Source organism: Myotis davidii, unplaced genomic scaffold (assembly GCF_000327345.1).
Source record: "Myotis davidii unplaced genomic scaffold, ASM32734v1 scaffold157, whole genome shotgun sequence".
In the NCBI taxonomy this organism is placed as follows: domain Eukaryota; kingdom Metazoa; phylum Chordata; class Mammalia; order Chiroptera; family Vespertilionidae; genus Myotis; species Myotis davidii.
In genome coordinates, this window is record NW_006288722.1 from 377,820 (window position 1) to 396,904 (window position 19,085).

At 48.5% G+C, this 19,085-nt stretch overlaps 4 protein-coding genes across 6 annotated transcripts in view; 3 read left to right on the forward strand and 1 right to left on the reverse strand.

The window, feature by feature from the left end:
* Positions 1-7: 7 nt before the first annotated feature.
* Positions 8-3,736, forward strand: CHMP4A (charged multivesicular body protein 4A). The gene is made up of 6 exons (XM_006760845.2): positions 8-121; positions 1,617-1,766; positions 1,853-2,030; positions 2,471-2,585; positions 2,741-2,876; positions 3,293-3,736. The coding sequence occupies exons 1-6, from the start codon at positions 91-93 to the stop codon at positions 3,349-3,351; spliced, it is 669 nt and encodes a 222-aa protein (XP_006760908.2). The 5' UTR covers positions 8-90; the 3' UTR covers positions 3,352-3,736.
* Positions 3,737-4,655: 919 nt separating this feature from the next.
* TSSK4 (testis specific serine kinase 4) lies at positions 4,656-12,282 on the reverse strand. Of its 3 annotated transcripts, XM_015562079.1 has the most exons (5): positions 11,705-12,282; positions 11,431-11,615; positions 6,121-6,335; positions 5,365-5,728; positions 4,656-4,937 (listed from the first exon to the last, which is right to left on the reverse strand). In XM_015562079.1, exons 3-5 carry the CDS (start codon positions 6,330-6,332, stop codon positions 4,755-4,757), a joined length of 759 nt encoding a protein of 252 aa, XP_015417565.1. In that variant the 5' UTR covers positions 6,333-6,335; positions 11,431-11,615; positions 11,705-12,282; the 3' UTR covers positions 4,656-4,754. The 3 variants fall into 3 exon arrangements, with proteins under 3 accessions (XP_015417565.1, XP_015417566.1, XP_006760909.1); XM_015562080.1 differs by lacking the exon at positions 11,431-11,615; XM_006760846.2 differs by lacking the exons at positions 11,431-11,615; positions 11,705-12,282 and adding an exon at positions 6,651-7,319.
* Positions 12,283-12,525: 243 nt separating this feature from the next.
* TM9SF1 (transmembrane 9 superfamily member 1) lies at positions 12,526-18,507 on the forward strand. The gene is given in 7 exon segments (XM_006779541.2): positions 12,526-12,680; positions 13,023-13,375; positions 14,611-14,733; positions 14,735-14,927; positions 15,218-15,403; positions 16,997-17,270; positions 17,851-18,507. Coding segments are annotated over 6 exon segments (1,506 nt in total). The 5' UTR covers positions 12,526-12,680; positions 13,023-13,039; the 3' UTR covers positions 18,245-18,507.
* Positions 18,508-18,594: 87 nt separating this feature from the next.
* Positions 18,595-19,085, forward strand: part of IPO4 (importin 4) — an 8,538-nt gene continuing 8,047 nt past the window's right edge. Inside the window, exons 1-2 of the mRNA XM_015562067.1 lie at positions 18,595-18,933; positions 19,013-19,078. Coding sequence (XP_015417553.1) covers positions 18,865-18,933; positions 19,013-19,078 — 135 coding nt within the window. The 5' untranslated portion in view covers positions 18,595-18,864. The remainder of the gene's footprint in view (positions 18,934-19,012; positions 19,079-19,085) is intronic.

Genomic DNA, 19,085 nt, shown 5'->3' on the forward strand with positions numbered 1-19,085 from the left:
CCGGGTCTCTGAGCGCTGGGATGCAGGCTCCCAGGAACAAGGCGGAAGTGTGCAGGACGCCGTGGGGCAGAGGCAGGACAGGCAGGGGCCATGAGTGGTCTCGGCCGACTCTTCGGGAGGGGGGAGCACGGGCCACAGGGGAAGGGGAGGGGGTTGGGGAGACAGACGGGGAAGAAACCCAGGGGACAGGCTTTCCCGAAAATCCTGGTGATGGCCCCGCAAGGCCTCCAGTGCGGGAGGCCCCGCCTTGTCAGAGCGCCAGGCGCCGCCTGCCCGCCTTCCGCCACCTCGGAAGGAAGAGCTCTGGGTCCGGGAAGGCTCGGGGTGGAGGACGGCGGCAGTGCCGGCTCCCACGGTTTTGGTTCCGACGGCCAGTTTCCAGTCCTTTCCAAAACTCTGGTGCTGGGCAAGAGGGGAGCTGCAGTGACGAAGAAAGGGGCCTTCTCAAAGCTCCTCTCTGATGGGGGACGACAAGCATTTAGAGTGTGCACTACATGGTGATGTTCGTGGAACCAGGGAGCTTAGAAGCAGCAGGTGTCCAGGTCCAGCAGGCTAGAAGCATGCCAGGTGGGGAACTGAGCTACCCCAGGAAGAGGGAACAGCGTGTGTGCGCAAAACAAAGGCTGGAAAGAGGATATTTAGCTGGAAGAGTAGTTCCATGAATATGTGCGCTGAAGGGGAAGAGAAAGCAGAAGGAAGTGTAGTAGGAGAGGACCTTGTGTGTCTCATTTTTAAAGCTTTGGATTTTATCCTGTGGGCAGTAGAGAGTATGGAAGGCCATCAGATTTGTGGGCGGAGGGAAAGAACTGAGAAGTGCAGAAGATGAAAGGAAAAATTGAGATCAGGTTTTAATTTTTTTTCTCTAGCCCCCTGTACTTCATTCCATTTAAACCTGTGGTGTCAGGACCTTGGGTATCTCCTAGGATAGCAAATGGAACAGTGATTATAAAAAGTGACAATTCTGGTGGGGGATGTGATCATGGGAGGTTAATCATATGTGGGTGCAAGGGGCAAATGGAAAATATCTGTACCTTCCACTCAACTTTGCTGTGACCCTAAAACTGCTCTAAGAAATAAAGTCTATAAAATTTTTTTGAAAGCTGGAAATGACTTGAAAAGGCAGCTTGGACAGCAAAAGAATACTGGCTTTGGAAGTCATACTGCCACATTTCAATCACTGCTCAATCTCTTACTAGTTGTGATTTCAGACAAAAAAATGTTTAGTATCTTTGTGCCTGTTTTCACATTTGTAAAGTGAAGATAGTCCGTTCGTTGTAGAGCAGTGGTTCTCAACCTTCTGGCCCTTTAAATACAGTCCCTCATGTTGTGACCCAACCATAAAATTATTTTCGTTGCTACTTCATAACTGTAATGTTGCTACTGTTATGAATCGTAATGTAAACATCTGATATGCAGGATGGTCTTAGGAGACCCCTGTGAAAGGGTCTCGTTCGACCTCCAAAGGGGTCGCGACCCACAGGTTGACAACCGCTGTTGTAGAGAGCCATTTTGGGATTAAAATAACACAGTTAAGTGCCTAGCACATACCGTGCACTCCATGATTGGTGGTTAATTTTTCCCCTTCACACAATATGGGCCTTCTCTATTGACACCAGGGAAGAAGGAGAAGGGACCAACCCCCGAAGAGGCGATACAGAAACTGAAGGAAACGGAGAAGATACTGATCAAGAAACAGGAGTTTCTGGAACAGAAGATTCAACAGGAGCTCCAAACAGCCAAGAAGCATGGGACCAAAAATAAGAGAGGTGACAGGGGAAAGGTGCCAATAGGGAGGACCCAGGTGGGAAGCAGGGGCTTCTGACTCTGATGTTCAAGGTGTGGGCTGGGTCAGCTGCCCTACAGGCTTTGCGGAGGAAGAAAAGATTGGAACAGCAGCTAGCACAAACGGATGGGACATTATCCACCCTGGAGTTTCAGCGTGAAGCCATTGAGAATGCCACCACCAATGCAGAAGTCCTTCGCACCATGGAGCTTGCTGCCCATGGCATGAAGAAAGCCTACCAGGACATGTGGGTATGGGGGGAGGGGGCCCAGGCACAGGAGAGTAGCTTGGTATTAGGCTTTGGATCTTAAAAGCTCTCTGCATGTGAATCTACAGTATAGACACCTGTGATGGCCAGACCTCTGTCAGCCTCCTTTTCTTCTTGCAAGAATCTCTCTTTTCTGGCTAGAGCTTTCTAGCAAGGAAAAATGATTTTCCTAATTTTCTAAAGGTTCTTCAGAAAAGGGAGTGTAATCTGTTCCCAGCCCCACCCCCATTCCCATGTGGATTCTTGCCATTTTTCAGTTTGCCATTGTAACTTGCCTAGTTACAGTTTTCCAGGGAATCTCGTATACCTGCTAGCCATGGATTTATCAGTGAGGCCACAGACAAGGAGCTTCATTCATGTGAGATCAGAAAGTCAGGGGGGCAGTTGCCTGATTTCTGGGCTATATATCTTCTTCTCAGGGACATTGACAAGGTGGATGAACTGATGGCCGACATCACAGAACAACAGGAGGTGGCCCAGCAGATTTCTGATGCCATTTCTCGGCCTGTGGGCTTTGCAGATGATGTGGATGAGGTGATTGGGAGTGAGGGGTCAGGAAGCCTTGGAGGAAGCATGGGACCATCCAGAAAACAATGTCCAAGAGAATCGGGGGGCAAGTTTAGAGGGGAACATGGTATGTTTTTAGAAGCAAAAATTTCCTTCCTTTGTCTTGAATCTTGTCTATCTAGGATGAACTGTTGGAGGAACTAGAGGAGCTGGAACAAGAGGAATTGGCTCGGGAGTTGTTACATGTGGGCGACAAGGAGGAAGAACCCCCAGTCAAACTGCCCAGTGTACCCTCTACACATCTGCCTGCAGGGCCAGGTACCCAGGGCTGTTCTGATGTCTTAAGGACTTGAGAGGGTGGGATAGATATGGGGAGAGAGTTCCTCATCTATCCTGCCTTAAAGGAACCAGGCAGAAAGGGCTGCTGCTAAAGTTGCACAGGTTGTTGTAAGGGCACCTGACTAAAGGAGAATGGGGACCAAAATCCAGTCTGTGCTCCACTCACCAAACTGTGTGCCCTGGTTTAGGGCTGCAGATGCTGTGCAAAACAGGCACCTTTTAAAAATTTGCACAAAGATACAGGATTAGCAGCAGCCCAGCAAGCAGAAGTACCAAACCTTTAGGTTCTTTGCTGGGGAGAGAGAATTCAGCAGGTTCTGAGTGCTGTAGCAAGGGGTGATTGGAAGGTGCTGAGGCTTTAACATGTCTTTCTCTGGATATCCTTGTCCCCAAAGCTCCCAAGGCGGATGAAGATGAGGACACACTAAAGCAGTTGGCTGAGTGGGTATCCTGATGAGTCGGGGCTTATCTTCCTGATGCTGCCTTCGTTGATCTCTTTTCCTTAAGTGCCAAGTGCTAAGCTAAAGGAACATAGCCTTTTGGGAGGCCCTGCTGAGGGTGGTGGTATGTCCCTGCCTGAGAAAGGCTCTGCTGCCCTCCAATCCCTGGCGTGGATCAACTCTGAAGAAGGATCTTGGTGTGGGAGGAGCCCCTGGGCTCCCTTCTCTTTGATAGCAGTTACAGTGCCCTTGTCTTCAATAAAATTGGGCAGATGGAATCCTAGTGCTTATACGGCCTTGTCTACACCTGAAACTTGGAGCTGTTTCAGGCAGTGAATACTAACAGGAGTAAGGAAGGGGCATTGTAACATAGAATAAATGTTTCCAGTATCTTACCTACTAGGTTCATCTTGCAAGTTGGTTTGTCCTAGAGTTGCTAGAGCTGTGGCTGAGGAAACTGCCATCTATTGCTTATCTTAGAACTGGAGCTTTCTCTGCATCTTCCCTCATCACTTTCCCCAGTCAGCATCTGAGAAGACAGCCCCATGATTTACTACCCTTTTTTTTTTTTTGCAAAGCCCATTATTAATGATAGGGAAGGAGAATACAGGGATAAAGGGGCAAGTAGCTTTCCTTTATCCAGAACCCACAGTTAGTAGACTTGGTTTGAACTGTCACTTTTCTGTCTAGGAGCAATAGTGTGTGTGGCTAGGATTCACTGGGGCTGTTTCAATAGTGAATTTAGAGGAGTGACAGAGAACAAGATACTTCATATATCCTGATAACCATTACTTTTCTTTTTTTAAAAAAATACTGCGTTCAGAGAGGGAGGGAGAGGGCAAGAGTGAAAGAAATATCAGTGATGAAAGAGAATCATTGATCGGCTGCCCCCTACTGGGGATTGAGCCTGCAATCTGGGCATGTGCCCCGACCTGTAATCGGACTGTGACCTCCAACCACTGACCACCACTGGCCAGGCTTGATAACACAATGCTGTCCCTTTAGACTATAGACAGAGGCAGAGCCATGACCAAACAGAGCAACCAGGGCCTCTACCCTATGACTTGACCATTTAAAGTGCAGAGGAATGTAAAATAGTGAACATGTACTTAGCCAGAATAATGAACTTCTCTAAAGCATGTTTTCATCTGAGTACACCCTCCTCCATGAGCCAAATATAAGCTACACTGTGAATGACAATGTGGACTTAACAGCTATCAAGATTACTAGTCACAGGCTCTGGGCAGAAATCACCTCTTACCCTCAGCAGTGTTCCTGCTAAGGTTCCCTAAGGAAAGAATATCTTTGACCCCAACTAATGAAACTAATCAGAATTAGATTTATTTTTGGTATAAAAGATTTTCAGCCCCAAACCCTTCCTGCTTTGCTCCTCTCTCAACCCCTGCCTCAGCCACTTTCAGATACTGATTTCCAAGGATGCGCGACGACTCGCCGTGCTGAGCGGCTGCCACATGGCCTCAAGCAGCCTGATCTCATGGGTGGGTTGCTCAGGCTGGAACTTGAGCACCCATGGATCCTTGATGATGTCCAGGATGGTGGCACGCTTGTTGGGTGGACGTAGCGTCTGGAAGACCAGGTTCTAGGCAGGGGAGAGAGGGGTCTTGGCTGAGCCTCCCATTATGCCACACAGGCATTTAACAGGGGACCTAAGAAAGAAGCAGGATAGCCCATCACACCACTCTGATGGAAGGGTCTGTGACCCTGATTGTTTCCTGAAGAACCAAGCCTTTAACTCCCTGGAGGGGAAGAGAAGGATGGATTCATTGGGGGGATCCCTTGCATAATCCTCTTCTGGCCTAAAAAGATAGGTGAATCCTGCTCACCACTCACATCTAAGGTACGGAACCCAGTGGTTGGCCCTTTAAGTCCTTCCCACTATTCTAGGGCAGGGGCTAGAGTGCAAGATGGCTCTGGTAGGGAAGAGCCTTCTCTAGCGTTGGGAGGCCTGGGTTGGGTTCCCTCCCTGTGGGTCCCTGAGTCCTCAGTACGATTGGGAGAGCCAGCACCTTGCACTCCTGGGAGACGGACACGTTGGGTGGAAAAGTGACCTCCTTCTGAGTCTCCTTCAGCAGCTTCTTGAGATTGGTGTCATCAAAGGGCAGACGGGCAACCAGCAGAGTGTAGAGGATGACACCCATGCTCCAGGTGTCAGACAGGAAGGGGTTGTAGGGTAAGCCTAGCAAGATCTCTGGGCAGGCATAAGCAAAGCTGCCACAGTAGGTCTGGCTGAGGTGGGTAAAATAGGTCCTTTGGTGTAAAGAAGGGCTATTATGCACAGAATGGCTAGAAGGTACCATCTTGGCGAAGCCAAAGTCTGATATCTTCACATTCTCCCGCTTGTCCAGCAATAAATTCTCCAACTTTAAGTCCCTACAAGGAGCAGAAAAGCTGGGGGTCAGGGAGAGGACTTAGTATTAGACTCAGAACTGAAGGGCCAGGGGTCAGAGGCTAGAGATGAGGAAAGGCATAGCGCAAGAGAGATGCCATTGTGAGAAAACAAAGCAGAGAAGGAAAACCATGGAGTTGTGAGCAGAGCCCAAAGACGTAAGAGGATGGTATCTGAGGACCCTGGGAGCTCACCATTTCATAAAGTGCTCTAACCACAGTGGGTACTTAATAAATGTTCTTGACCAGCTAAAAAATATGGATGAATGGGCCTAGATACTGAGAAGGGAGGTCAAAGGAGGAAAAAACAGGGCAGAAATGTGCATAAAACCCCCTTGAGAGCCCAAAGGCCCCAGTCCAGGTGGCAGCACACTCACCGGTGCACGATGCCCTTGCTGTGCAGGTAGGCGATGCCCAGGGACATCTGGGAGAACCACTTGCCCGCAAGGGGCTCAGAGCAGGCCCCGTAGCGCTGGACCCATTCAAGGACATCGCCGCCCTGAGCCAACTCCAGAATTATGTACACTCGGGACGTGGTCTCGATGGCCTGGTAGAAGTTGATGAGGTTCTTGTGCCGCAGGACCTTCATTACCTGGCCCCAGAAGAGGGACCCATCAAGCCTGGGAAGGGAGAACCGTGGCTGTGCTCCCGGCCCCCTGCTCTCTCAGTGCTACTTTCATAGTACTTTGCAACAGGAACAAAAGAGCGTTTGGTGGCCTGTGGGCAAACCCTGTGCTTTGCATGTCTCCTTTTTGAGGGGCTGAAGGTGAATGAGTGAGTGGAAAGAGATGGGATTTATATCAGTTCTGGTTTGGGGGTTTCTGGCCCCACCCCCTCCTAGCCATACCTCTTCTGAGAAGCCTTAAGCAGCTTGGTACCAGTTCCCTCTTCCTGTACCCTCTCTAACCTGTATCTCACGAGGCAGGAACTTGACAAGATAGTCCTCAGAGGCCTTCTTCTTTGAGATGATCTTGACAGCCACCATGACCTTCTGCTTTGTGTAGTAAGCTTCATACACTGTCCCGTAGGAGCCATTGCCAATGGACTTGCCCACTTCATAACCGTACTCCTCCATGACAGAGCGGTAGGCCGAAGTGGGCGGTGCTGCCTCCTGGGTGTCCCCCTTCCCCATGTGCTGGGCTTGCTGAGAGCAGGGAGCGTTGCTACTTAAGAGCCTCCTGTCTGCTCAGAAAACCAACACCTTGAGCCACTGAGGCTAAGGTACCAAAGTGAAGTTAGTCTCCAAATGCTTGCCTGTGTAGTCACACAAATCTGGGATGCAGGGTTCCGCTCTCCACTGGGAACATGGAGTGGGGAAAAGGGAGAATTCTTTGTCTCCACTAGCTGTTGTTACTCATTCTCCTCTTGATTACGGAATTCCCGAAGGTCCCATGTTCCGCACACATCACAATTCACCTATTCACCACTGGCCACAGGCTTGAGAATGAAGTGGTTTGGAACATATTCATTCCTGGAGCACCTTCACAATCTGGTGAGACTCCTTCATAGATATGGTCACTTCAACCACTCATGTTTATTTATTTTTTATAATATATATTTTATTGATTTTTGTACAGAGAGGAAGGTAGAGGGACAGAGTGTTAGAAACATCAATGAGAGAGAAACATCAATCAGCTGCCTCCTACACACTCCCTACTGGGTACATGCCCTTGACCAGAATCGAACCTGGGACCCTTGAGTCCTCAGGCCGATGCTCTGTCCACTGAGCCAAACCGGCTAGGGCCAACCACTCATGTTTATTGAGCACCTACTATGTGCCAGGCAGTGTGCTGAGTACTGGGATAAAATAAGCAACAAGGCTAGTAGACCCTGTGCTCCCAGACTTTATATCCAGCGTAAAAAACACGTGTGAGAATTTTTTTAAAAATTGATTTCAGAGAGGAGAGATAAAAATATCAATGATGAGAATCATTGATTGGCTGTCTACTGCACGCCCCCTACTGGGGGGCGGGGGATCGAGCCCATAACCCAGGCATGTGCCCCTGGCAGGAATTGAACCTGGGACCGTTTAGTCAACAGGCCAACGCTCTATCCACTGAGCCAACGTGGCACTAGGGCAATGAGTGTGAGAATATTAAAGAGAATTGCAAGGTATTATAGAAGCAATTCTAAAGAATCTAATTTTAAAATTCATACATTTTTCTGTTTTGGGCTTAAAACAACTTTATTTTTGCAAACTGAGCTAGACTTAGTTGGTCTCATCTCAGCTGGGATGGTTTGTTTCTGCTTCATATGGTCTCATTATCCAGCAGACAAGCCAGAGTTCCCTCACACAGTGGCACTGAATTTCAAGAGGAAAAAAAAAAATCACAAGTCACATGACCAATTAAGGCTAGGCTCTAAAATCACAAAGCATCACTTCAAACATCTTTATAAGAGTAAAGACAATTACAAGGTTACAAGGATCACTCAGATTGAAGGTGTGGAGTAGACTCCACCTCTTAACCTTGAAATGCATTATCTGGCTTTCCATGACCCTAAACTCTACTTCACCCTAAAGTCCAAAGCATAAACCTGATTTAATTCCATTCAAAACAATTTCTTAAAATATATTTTTATTGATTTCATAGAGAAAGGGAGAGAGACATCAATAATGAAAATCATTAATCAGCTGCCTCCTGCACAACCCCCACTGGGGATCGAGCCCATAACCCCAGCATGTGACCTGATCCAGAATCAAACCAGGGACCTCTAGGTTCTTAGGTTGATGCTCAACTGCTGAGCCACACCAGCGAGGCCCATTTAAAACAATTTAATATGTTCCCATTCTCCTTAGAATCAAGTACAAATTCTTTTTTAAAAAATTTATTTATTCTTATTTCTTATTTTTTATATAACAATATATTTTTTTATTTTGTTTTATTGCTTAAAGTGTTACAAAGAGTATTACATATGTCTCCTTCCCCCCCACCCTGAACTTTTAAAATTTATTTTTATTGATTTCAGAGGAAGGGAGAGAAGGGATAGAAACATCAATAATGAGAATCACTGATTGGCTGCCTCCTGCATGGCTCCCACTGGGGATTGAGCCCACAACCCAGGCATGTGCCCTTGACCGGAATCAAACCCAGGACCCTTCAGTCCACAGGCCGACGCTCTATCCATTGAGCCAAACCAGTTAGGGCTTGCCTGTGTTTTTAATTTTATTTTTTAAAAATTGATTTCATCCCTAGCTGGTTTGGCTCAGTAAAGTGTCGGCCTGCGGACTGAAGGGTTCTGGGTTCAATGCCCAGTGGGGGCCATGCAGGAGGCAGCTGATCAATGATTCTCTCTCATCACTGATGTTTTTAATCTCTCTCCCCCTCTCCCTTCCTCGCCGAAATCAATAAAAAATATATTAAAAACAAACAAAACACAGACAAGAATGTGGCTGAAATGATGGAATGCAGAATCTAAGGTGCATGGTTTGGAAAACAAGATAGAAAAAAGCCAAAGGGGTAGTGGGAGGGGTTCTAGGTCTCGGTGAAATGGAAGAACAAATTTGGTGGGAATGCCAGGAAAGGGGGTTGTGATCATAAAGGGGTTGTCTGGATTTGAGATTTTGGGGGAAGGCAAGGGGACATGCAGAGGAAAAACTAAGGGAACAATCAGATGTCTTTTATCTTCCATCCTCCAAAATAAAACAAAAACTTCAACAACAGATTATGCCATAGGCTATTGGTAAATCCCCATTTATTGACAACCTGACCTACATATCCTTACTCTGTCAAGATGAGCATTGTCCAGGGCGCTGTGGTAAGGAGGCAGGGGTGGAGGGGAGTTACCCACTTCATTTAAAGAACGTGTATTGCCAAAACCGGTTTGGCTCAGTGGATAGAGCGTCGGCCTGCGGACTGAAGGGTCCCAGGTTCGATTCCGGGCAAGGGCATGTACCTGGGTTGCGGGCACATCTCCAGTAGGAGATGTGCAGGAGGCGGCTGGTCGATGTTTCTCTCTCATCGATGTTTCTAGCTCTCTATTTCTCTCTCTTCCTCTCTGTAAAAAATCAATAAAATATATTTTAAAAAAATAAATAAATAAAGAACGTGTATTAACCGTTTGGCTGCTGACGTATTTTTTCGGACATATGCCAAAACTGCGGCACTAATTGCGCGTGTATGGGAAAAAATGTAAAACACTTTTTATACAATAAACTCACTTGTATTGCTTTGCAACAACAAAAATTAAAAAATACCAATTGTTTACATAAATTTGTTTTAAATAAGAAGAGCACGATAGCGCTCCTTAGCAGTCAAACGGTTAAGCTACCTACTATATACAAGAGCACTGCTAGGTCCAGAGGATAGCAAAATGGATAAAATTCTGTAAGGAGTTAGCAGTTAACAAGGGAGACACACATAAGAAATAACAGTAGAGATAAAGTGCTACAAACAATGCTTGGAAAGAGATGAAAGGGAAGGCTTTATAGAGAAGATGGCGCTTGCACTGTTCAAAAGCCTCCATGCAGGTCAGGAATGGTAGATTGGGCAGTTCAGGCAGAAGGAACCACATGAGGCTTGCAGGCTTGAGAGAACATGACATTTAGAATTTCAATATGAGCCCTGGCCAGAGAGCAGTTGGTTAGAGCATCATCCCCAAATGCCAGCATTACCAATTCTATCTCAGATGAGGACACATATAAGAAGAAACCAATAAATGCATAAATAAGTGGAACAACAAATGGATGTTTCTCTTCCTTCATCTCTCTAAAATTAATTTTAAACAAGGAAAAAAGAATTTTAACTTGAATACAAGATAGGATTACAGAAGGGGAATGTACCTAAAAAAACAATTAAGGTCCAGGTCTGAGTGACCTTACATGCCAAGCTTTTTGCTTTTTTTTTTTTTTTAATAAATTTTTATTTCAGAGAGGAAGGGTGAGGGAGAGATAGAAACATCAATGAAGAGAATCATTGATCGGCTGCCTCCTGCATGCGCCCCCTACTGGGGACTGAGCCGGCAACCTCAGCCTGTGCCCTGACTGGGAACCATGACCTCCTGGCTCATAGGTCAATGCTCAACCACTGAGCAATGCCAGCCAGGCCATGCCAAGCTTTTTTGACTTTACCTTATATACTCATGATCAAATTTTGATGCGCACCAAAATGAGAGCTTATTAAAAAATAGTGATGCCCACTCCCCCACGATCCTGATTTGGTGGTACCCAGATAGCTATGTTTTTAATAAGCTGCTGTCAAGGTAATTTAGGTGAGAGGGTGGGCCTGAATCAAGACAGGCAGGGAGAGCAGGTATTTGGAAGATATTCATGAAATAAGCAGAAGGGACTTGGTGGCATTGATCTGGGGGCGGGGGGGGGGGCGGGTAATTGAGAAAGAGGCCCAGGTTTCTGGCTTTAGAGAACGAAGGCTGTCGCTTAAAAACTATTCCAAAGCCACTTAAGCTACTTAAAACAACAACAAACATTTTTACTTTTTTCAGAGAGGAAGGGAGGGAGACAGAAACATCAATGATGAGAGAAACACTGATCAGCCACCTCCTGCACGCCGCCTACTGGGGATAGAGCCACAGACCCGGCATGTGCCCTTGAACTGAATCGAACCCGGGACCCTTCAGTCCGCAGGACGAAGCTCCATCCACCAAGCCAAACAGGCTAGGGCTTAAGCTACTTTTCTAATTGCAAGAATCGTTTTCTAAAAAACTCAACCCCCTACTTCCTGGAACCTCACCTCCTGTAGGAAGGAGGGTTGGGTCAGAGGGGGCAGATGTTGGCAAATGAAGGACTTTTCAGGCCAGAAGCCACTTGTGACTTGCAGCTTCCTCACATGCTGCTCCCAGGTGGCCAAAGGAAGGTCTCTGCCCCTGGGCCCGATCTCCAGGAAAACGCCCTTACAGGTAGACACCCTTGAATAGTCTGCAACACAAAATTAAGAGCATTCCAAATATATATACATAGATAAGAACAAAAACAGGAAAGAGACAACGCATGGCAAGGTTCTTTACCTGCAATTAACAATAACCCTGTCGGACTGCCCAACTCACAGGGGGAACGGGCAGACACCCTCTCTGCGCCCCCACCCCGGCCCCCGCGCAGGCCTGCCTATCGTCAGACATGAACGGTCGTTGCACGGCCACGGAGGCCTCCAATGCGGCCTCGGGAAGGCAGGCCGTTCAGGACGAGGGGCGGGAGGTGAGATCCGGGATCAAGGACCCTGTGTGGGCTGTGCCCACAAGCCTCACCAGGCCCGGGCTGGGGACCGTGGACCGCTCAGGTCTAGGGCGGTGGCGAAGGCTGTCGGTGCAGCCGGCAAACGCTTCGGGGCGCCCACTAGGTGTGGGCTCGGCAGCCGCCCGGGTTCCACGTCCTGGACAGTCACTGGGCGCGCACGCGGGAACTGCTCTCAAGCCCTCCGCCCAAACCTTCCCGGGGACAGGAGGGCGGCCTGGCGACGACTCTTTTCCCGAAACGGCGCCTTGATCTTGATAGCCAGGCCCGGTCCGCAGCCCTGCTCAGGAACCGTCAGCGGGGTTAGTCCCCTTTAACGTCTGGGAAGACGCTTCCAGCCGGGCTGAGGGCCCCGCGGGTGAGAGCGGAAGTGGTAAGACTGACGTGTCTTGGGCTGCTCTCCCGATCGCCAGGAGGGCCCCCGGCCCGGAGAGACGCAGGCTGAGCCTTGAGCGGTCGCCAGAGCTGGGCAGGGCCTGCCGCTTCACAAAGCTCCTGAGCGAGCACTTCGCTGAGCGGAGTGAGGGGTCTCACGTGGTGTGACCGCAGTCGCTACGATCAGGCACAGCGGCGGCCAACCCCATGGAGGTCGGTCCCCAGGTCCTCAGCAGGCCGCCGCTAGCGCGCAGCTCTGGGGCAGACCCCAGCGGGAGCCCAAGGGCAGCTACGGGGCCGCTGAGGCTTCTGGCGCCGCCTCGGCCAGCCCTTCCTGCACGGTGAGGACCCCGGGACTGCTGCGGGAAGGTGCTGGAGGTTCCACTGCCTTAAGGATGACAGTCCTAGGGCCCCTGAGAAGTTGGAGCTGCCAGTGGTTGCCACTCCTGATGCTGCTGCTGAGCACAATGGGGGTGGCAGGTGTGACACACTACAAAGCCGGCGACCCTGTCATTCTGTGGGGAAGCCCGGGTTGAGGACAAGAGAGCAGAGGTGCAGCCGTCTTTGGGATAGAAGCATGGTGTGGTGTAGGGGATCCGGAGATGGCTTTCTGAGAGAAGGTCGGATGCGCCAATGGGAGGAATTCAATCATTGAGCTCTTGACTTGGGGCGTCATGAGTTGATTGCTGGTTTCCATAACCTCAGCACTCTCCCAAACAGGTTCCACTGCCTTAAGGATGACAGTCCTAGGGCCCCCGAGAAGTTGGAGCTGCCAGTGGTTGCCACTCCTGATGCTGCTGCTGAGCACAACGGGGGTGGCAGGTGTGACACACTACAAAGCCGGCGACCCTGTCATTCTGTATGTCAACAAAGTGGGACCCTACCATAACCCTCAGGAGACTTACCACTACTATCAGCTTCCAGTCTGCTGCCCTGAGAAGATCCGGCACAAAAGCCTTAGCCTGGGTGAAGTGCTGGATGGTGACAGAATGGCCGAGTCTTTGTACGAGATTCGCTTTCGGGAGAATGTGGAAAAGAGAATTCTGTGCCACATGCAGCTCAGTTCTGCACAGGTCAGTCTCTCTGCATTGGCTAGAACTTAGCCCTCCCTCCCAGGGACTAATAACAGCGCATCACATTTATGGTTTTCAAAGCATCTTTATGGAAAGATCTGACTTGATTTTAACTACAGCCCCATGTGACAGGCAGGGCAGGTGGTATTGTCTGCATTCAGTTGATGAAGGAACATACTTTGCACAGAGGTGACTTTTTCAAGACTACATGGATAGGGAATTGCAGAGCTGATATTAGGCAGGGGTGGGCAAACTTTTTGACTCGAGGGCCACAATGGGTTCTTAAACTGGACTGGAGGGCCGGAACAAAAGCATGGATGGAGTGTTTGTGTGAACTAATATAAATTCAAAGTAAACATCATTACATAAAAGGGTACGGTCTTTTTTTTTTTTTTAGTTTTATTCATTTCCAACTGGCCAGATCCGGCCCGCGGGCCATAGTTTGCCCACGGCTGTATTAGAGCCTGACTTAAGCTTCTCTCTGGTAGTAAGCTCCCAACTATCACTGCTACACAGTTATTTCCGTCCATACTCACCCTTCAGCCCTTCCATAATTGGCTCCTTTACACTCTACTTAAACTTCCCTGTCGTGCTTTTTTCTTTCTTTTTGTTAATCCTCACTCGGTATTTTTTTCCATTGCTTTTCAGAGACTGGAAAGGCGGGAAGGAAGGAGAGAGAAACATTGGTGTAAGAGAGACACACCGATCAGTTGCCTCCTTAACAAGCCCTGATGGGGGGCGGGGAGTGAACCACAACCCAGGAATGTGCCCTGAACCAGGAATCAAATCCTTTGGTGCGTGGGGTGATGCTCTAACCATTTAGCAACACCAGCCAGGGCTGTCATACTATTTCCTTTAGCAAATCTTGTATTTGGACACTTTTCCTTAATCTACTCTAGACCTTCTTACACCTTGCCTCTCTCCTTTTTCTAGGCCTTAACCCTGTCAAGTCATACTTGCTTTTGGAGAATCACAACATTATAGGGTCTAACCCAGTGGATCAAGACGGGGCAATTTTGTCTCCCAAGGGACATTTGGCACTGCCTGGAGATATTTTTGATTGTCATTATCGAGGGATGATACTCTAGTGAGAAGAAGCCAGGGATGATGTATCTTACATCATCCAACAACAAAGAATTATTCAGCCCCAAATGTCAACAGTGCCAAAGTTGAAAAACCCTTCTCTAACCCTGTGCTAGGGAGGCCTTGTCTGATTCCTGACTTGCTTTTTGTAGGTGGAACAGCTGCGCCAGGCCATCGAGGAATTGTACTATTTTGAATTTGTGGTGGACGACTTGCCACTCCGTGGCTTTGTGGGCTACATGGAGGAGAGTGGCTTCCTGCCTCACAGCCCCCAGACGTGTGCTTCGGAATGACCTGGCTCGGTACAACTTGGATGAGGAGACAACCTCTGCAGGTTCTGGTGATGACTTTGACCAAGGTGACAATGGCTGGAAAATCATCCATACAGATGTCTTCCGTTTCCCTCCGTACCGTGGTCTGCTCTGCGCTGTGCTTGGTGTGGGTGCCCAGTTCCTGGCCCTTGGCACTGGTGAGGTGATAAAAATTAACCAGGGGTATTTCTAAAGGATTAAATCCAAGTAGGTGGTTTGTTCAGAAAGAATCTGCAGATCTGTCTAAGGTGAGGAGCAGACTAAGTTAAGGGTGGGATGGCTCTAGCAAGGATGTGTATATTCTAATTGTGGGTTTTCTGGACAACAGAACTGGGAGATAGTGTTTTGCTGGAGGTCTTGGGTCTGGGAGAAGGGGGCTAATTCCTCTGAAATTGCCAGAAGAGGGATAGGTGAGCCCTAACACAGGTTTTCCACTACCACCCTGCAGGCATTATTGTCATGGCGCTGCTCGGCATGTTCAATGTGCACCATCATGGGGCCATTAACTCAGCAGCCATCTTGTTGTATGCCTTGACCTGCTGCATCTCTGGCTATGTGTCCAGCCACTTCTACCGGCAGATCGGAGGCGAGCGTTGGGTGTGGAACATCATTCTTACCACCAGTCTCTTCTCTGGTGAGAATTGCCTTTTCCCTGTTGGGCCAACTTAGGAACTTAGAATACATCACGGAACCTGGGATAGAGTCAGAGGCTCCAAGGGAATGAAAATAGGAAGACAAAAAAACACACAAAACAATAAGAAAACCATTCCAAAGACAAGAATGCATTTATTTTGCATGGTTAAAAATATGAAGCCCTTAAAATGTCCTAGGCAGTATGGTAAGTACTCAACATGCTTTCATCTCATTTAATCCTCACAATAACTCTATGAAGTAGTTAATATTACCCCCATTTTATTTACCCCCATTTTTTTTTTCAGACAGATTAAGTAGCTTGTCTGAGATTACACTCCTAAAAAGTAGTGAACCAGCCCTAGCCGGTTTGGCTTAGCGGATAAAACGTTGGGCTGTGGACTCAAGGATCCCGGGTTGGATTCGGTCAGGGGCACATGTCTCAGCTGCAGGCTCAATCCCGGCCCTGGTTGAGGCACATGTGGGAGGCAGCCGATCGATGTTTCTGTCTCTTCCTCTCCCTTACACTCTCTCTCTCTAAAAAAAAAAGAAAAATCAATGGAAGTATATCTCTGGTGAGGATTAACGAAAAAAAGTAGTGAACCAGCCCTAGTCGGTTTGGCTCAGTGGGTAGCATGTCAATCTGTGGACTGAAGGGTCCTGGATTCGATTCTGGTCAAGGACACATGCCTGGGTTGCAGCTCAATCCCAATAGGGGGCACGTAGGAGGCAGCCAATCAATAATTCTCTCTCATCATCGATTTTTCTATCTTTCTCCCTTTCCCTTCCTCTCTGAAATCAAGATATATATATATATTTTTTAAAAAGTAGTGAACCAGGTTTCAGACCCAAGCATTCCAACTCTAGAGCCTGTAATCTCAACTATTACAGTGAGATAACACCTTGAATTTATTTTTTGATACTCGCATTTTTTTTAGTTTTATTATTTTTTTTTTGTTAAGCCTCACTTAAGGATATTTTTTCATTAATTTTTCAGAGTGGAGGAGGAGAGGTAGAGAGAAACATCAATGTGAGAGACACACATTGATTGGTTGCCTCCCGCATGGGGATCGAGGCTGTAACTGAGGTACATGCCCTTGACCAGAATCAAACCCAAAACCCTTCAGTCCACGGGCTGGCACTCTATCCACTGAGCCAAACTGGCTAGGGTTTAATTTTCTTATTTTTGAGGTGGGCTACCACACTCTAGCCTTCAAGCTGGCGTATCCTTTCAAAGGCAGTAATAATTTGCATTCTAAAACTTTCATGTTCCCAATGCTAAAGGTTTGATTTATATTCCATCACATTTATGGTTGAACCAGGGCTTTCTGAAGGAAAGGAATGTTTCATGTTGGGAATCATTGATGCCACAGCAGGACAGGCCCTTGGGGGCAGGTGGACTTGTGTCACTCTTAGGTCATTATGTAAAGCTGCCTTGATCCTTAATGATAATGGATGGGAGAGAAGGGGTGTTGGTAAGATAAGGAACAAGGAATGGAACAGGAAAGGGTGGCATCTGCCTGGGAGCAGTCTAGGCGGGTGCCCCAGGGATGTAGCTCCTAATGCTGACCCTCTCTCTGGGGGCCCATCCTTGCAGTGCCTTTCTTCCTGACCTGGAGTGTGGTGAACTCAGTACATTGGGCCAATGGTTCGACCCAGGCTTTGCCAGCCACCACCATCCTGCTGCTTCTGACGGTTTGGCTGCTGGTGGGCTTTCCCCTCACTGTCATTGGTGGTATCTTCGGGAAGAACAATGCTAACCCCTTTGATGCACCTTGTCGCACCAAGAACATCGCCCGGGAAATCCCACCTCAGCCCTGGTACAAGTCTACTCTCATCCACATGACTGTTGGAGGCTTCCTGCCTTTCAGGTATCCTCCCTTTATCCTATGGCCATCACTCTCAGGTTTCTGACCTCAACTTTTCCTTTCCCCACTCACACTATGCCCTAACCCAATGTCAGTGATAATCTCTGGTTCAGCTGTACCACTAAGAGATCACTAAAGGGTTCCTCCTTTCTCCAAGCAGGACTGAGTTTGAGTCAGTACAAATATGAGGTGTCTCACTTGTAAAGCTCTCTAGAGAAATTGCTTTCACCCTCTTCCTGATTTCTGACTTTAGTGTTTGCCAATGCTATGTGAGTTAAAGCCCATTTGATTACTCATTTAATTTGTTGAGTACCTCTTAGTGGTGGGCAGATAATACAATGGAAAATGAAACAGTCAAGATCCCTGCTCTCAACCTATCAAAAATGTTCTTAAAATGAAAGCAGCTAATCATATGTAAAAGAATCCCCAACAAACCATGAACTCCAGGGCAAAGTCAATTGGACCCACTTGCCACAAGTGACCCAGTAACATGGAGGGGTGGGTGATGGCTAGGTTTTGGCCTGGCCACTGTGCTGTCAGTGCACAGCCCTTTAATGCAGTGTCTTGTTTCTTCTCTTCACAGTGCCATCTCTGTGGAGCTGTACTACATCTTTGCCACAGTATGGGGTCGGGAGCAGTACACTTTGTATGGCATCCTCTTCTTTGTCTTTGCCATCCTGCTGAGTGTGGGGGCTTGTATCTCCATTGCGCTCACCTACTTCCAGTTGTCAGGGGAGGATTACCGCTGGTGGTGGCGATCTGTACTGAGCGTTGGCTCCACTGGGCTCTTCATCTTCCTCTACTCAGTCTTCTACTATGCCAGGCGCTCCAACATGTCAGGGCCGGTACAGACAGTGGAATTCTTTGGCTACTCCTTACTCACTGGTTACATCTTCTTCCTCATGCTGGGCACCATCTCCTTTTTTTCTTCCCTAAAGTTCATCCGTTATATCTATGTTAACCTCAAAATGGACTAGTTTTGGGTGGCAAAACTGCTCTTCTCTCCCTTTCTTCACGTTTCGTTTATTTCTTACCAACATCTCTCCTGATTGACTGACTTGTGTGATGGCATTGTTGCCTTTCCCTTTGCCCTTTGCGCCTCCCTTTCCGCGGGAAGTTCCGGAAATTATAAATATCTATTATATAAGAAGTATATATTTGAACTTTTTAAGTTGCCTTTCATTTTGGTCCTGATTTTTCTTTTTACAATTATCAAAATAAAATTTATTAAGAAAAAGGATCCTGTTGTTGGAAGGTTTGGTCTGGATATAGGAACTCGAGCCCTGGCTTTGCAGGCCGCGTTCCTTAGGAAGCCGGGTTGGCCCCGGAATTCACGAAATTCCGTGTTTCACGGAGCTTGGGAACTCTCGGCAGGAGGAACCTACGTCGGCTGGGTGCAGTTTCCGCGGCTCAGCCGCGCTTAGCCCAACGGAAGTGGAGGAGCCTGAGCTCCCGTGGGAAGCAAGTTGAATCACCCTGGCGACGGGAGGGTCGCGGAGCAACGCCCTTTCCGCCGGAAGTGGGTTTCAGAGCCTCCACGTGCAGACCCTCCCACCTCCCGGCCAAGTAACGGCCGCTCGGCCGCTCGGCTGCTGCCATGGAGCCCGCGGGCCTGGAACAGATCCTGCGGGAGCTGTTGCTGCCGGACACCGAGCGCATCCGCCGGGTACAGGGCGGGCGGAGCCAGACCGGGGCGAGCGGGAGGTTGCGGGGAAAACCCCACACTGACCCCCAGCCTCCCTCAGGCCACCGAGCAGCTTCAGACCGCCCTTCGGGACCCCGCCGCACTGCCCGCGCTCTGCGACTTGCTGGCCTCGG

Bases quoted from the DNA above. Each gene is read 5' to 3' on its own strand.
- CHMP4A (XM_006760845.2), top strand. From the start codon at position 91: ATGAGTGGTCTCGGCCGACTCTTCGGGAGGG. The intron at 2,586-2,740 runs GTGATTGGGAGT...TTGTCTATCTAG, and splicing joins TTGCAGATGATGTGGATGAG to GATGAACTGTTGGAGGAACT. The intron at 2,877-3,292 runs GTACCCAGGGCT...TTGTCCCCAAAG, and splicing joins ACATCTGCCTGCAGGGCCAG to CTCCCAAGGCGGATGAAGAT.
- TSSK4 (XM_006760846.2), bottom strand. From the start codon at position 6,875: ATGGGGAAGGGGGACACCCAGGAGGCAGCACCGCCCACTTCGGCCTAC. The intron at 5,729-6,120 runs GTGAGTGTGCTG...TGCTCCTTGTAG, and splicing joins AGCAAGGGCATCGTGCACCG to GGACTTAAAGTTGGAGAATT. The intron at 4,938-5,364 runs GTGCTGGCTCTC...TCCCCTGCCTAG, and splicing joins CCGTCTCCCAGGAGTGCAAG to AACCTGGTCTTCCAGACGCT.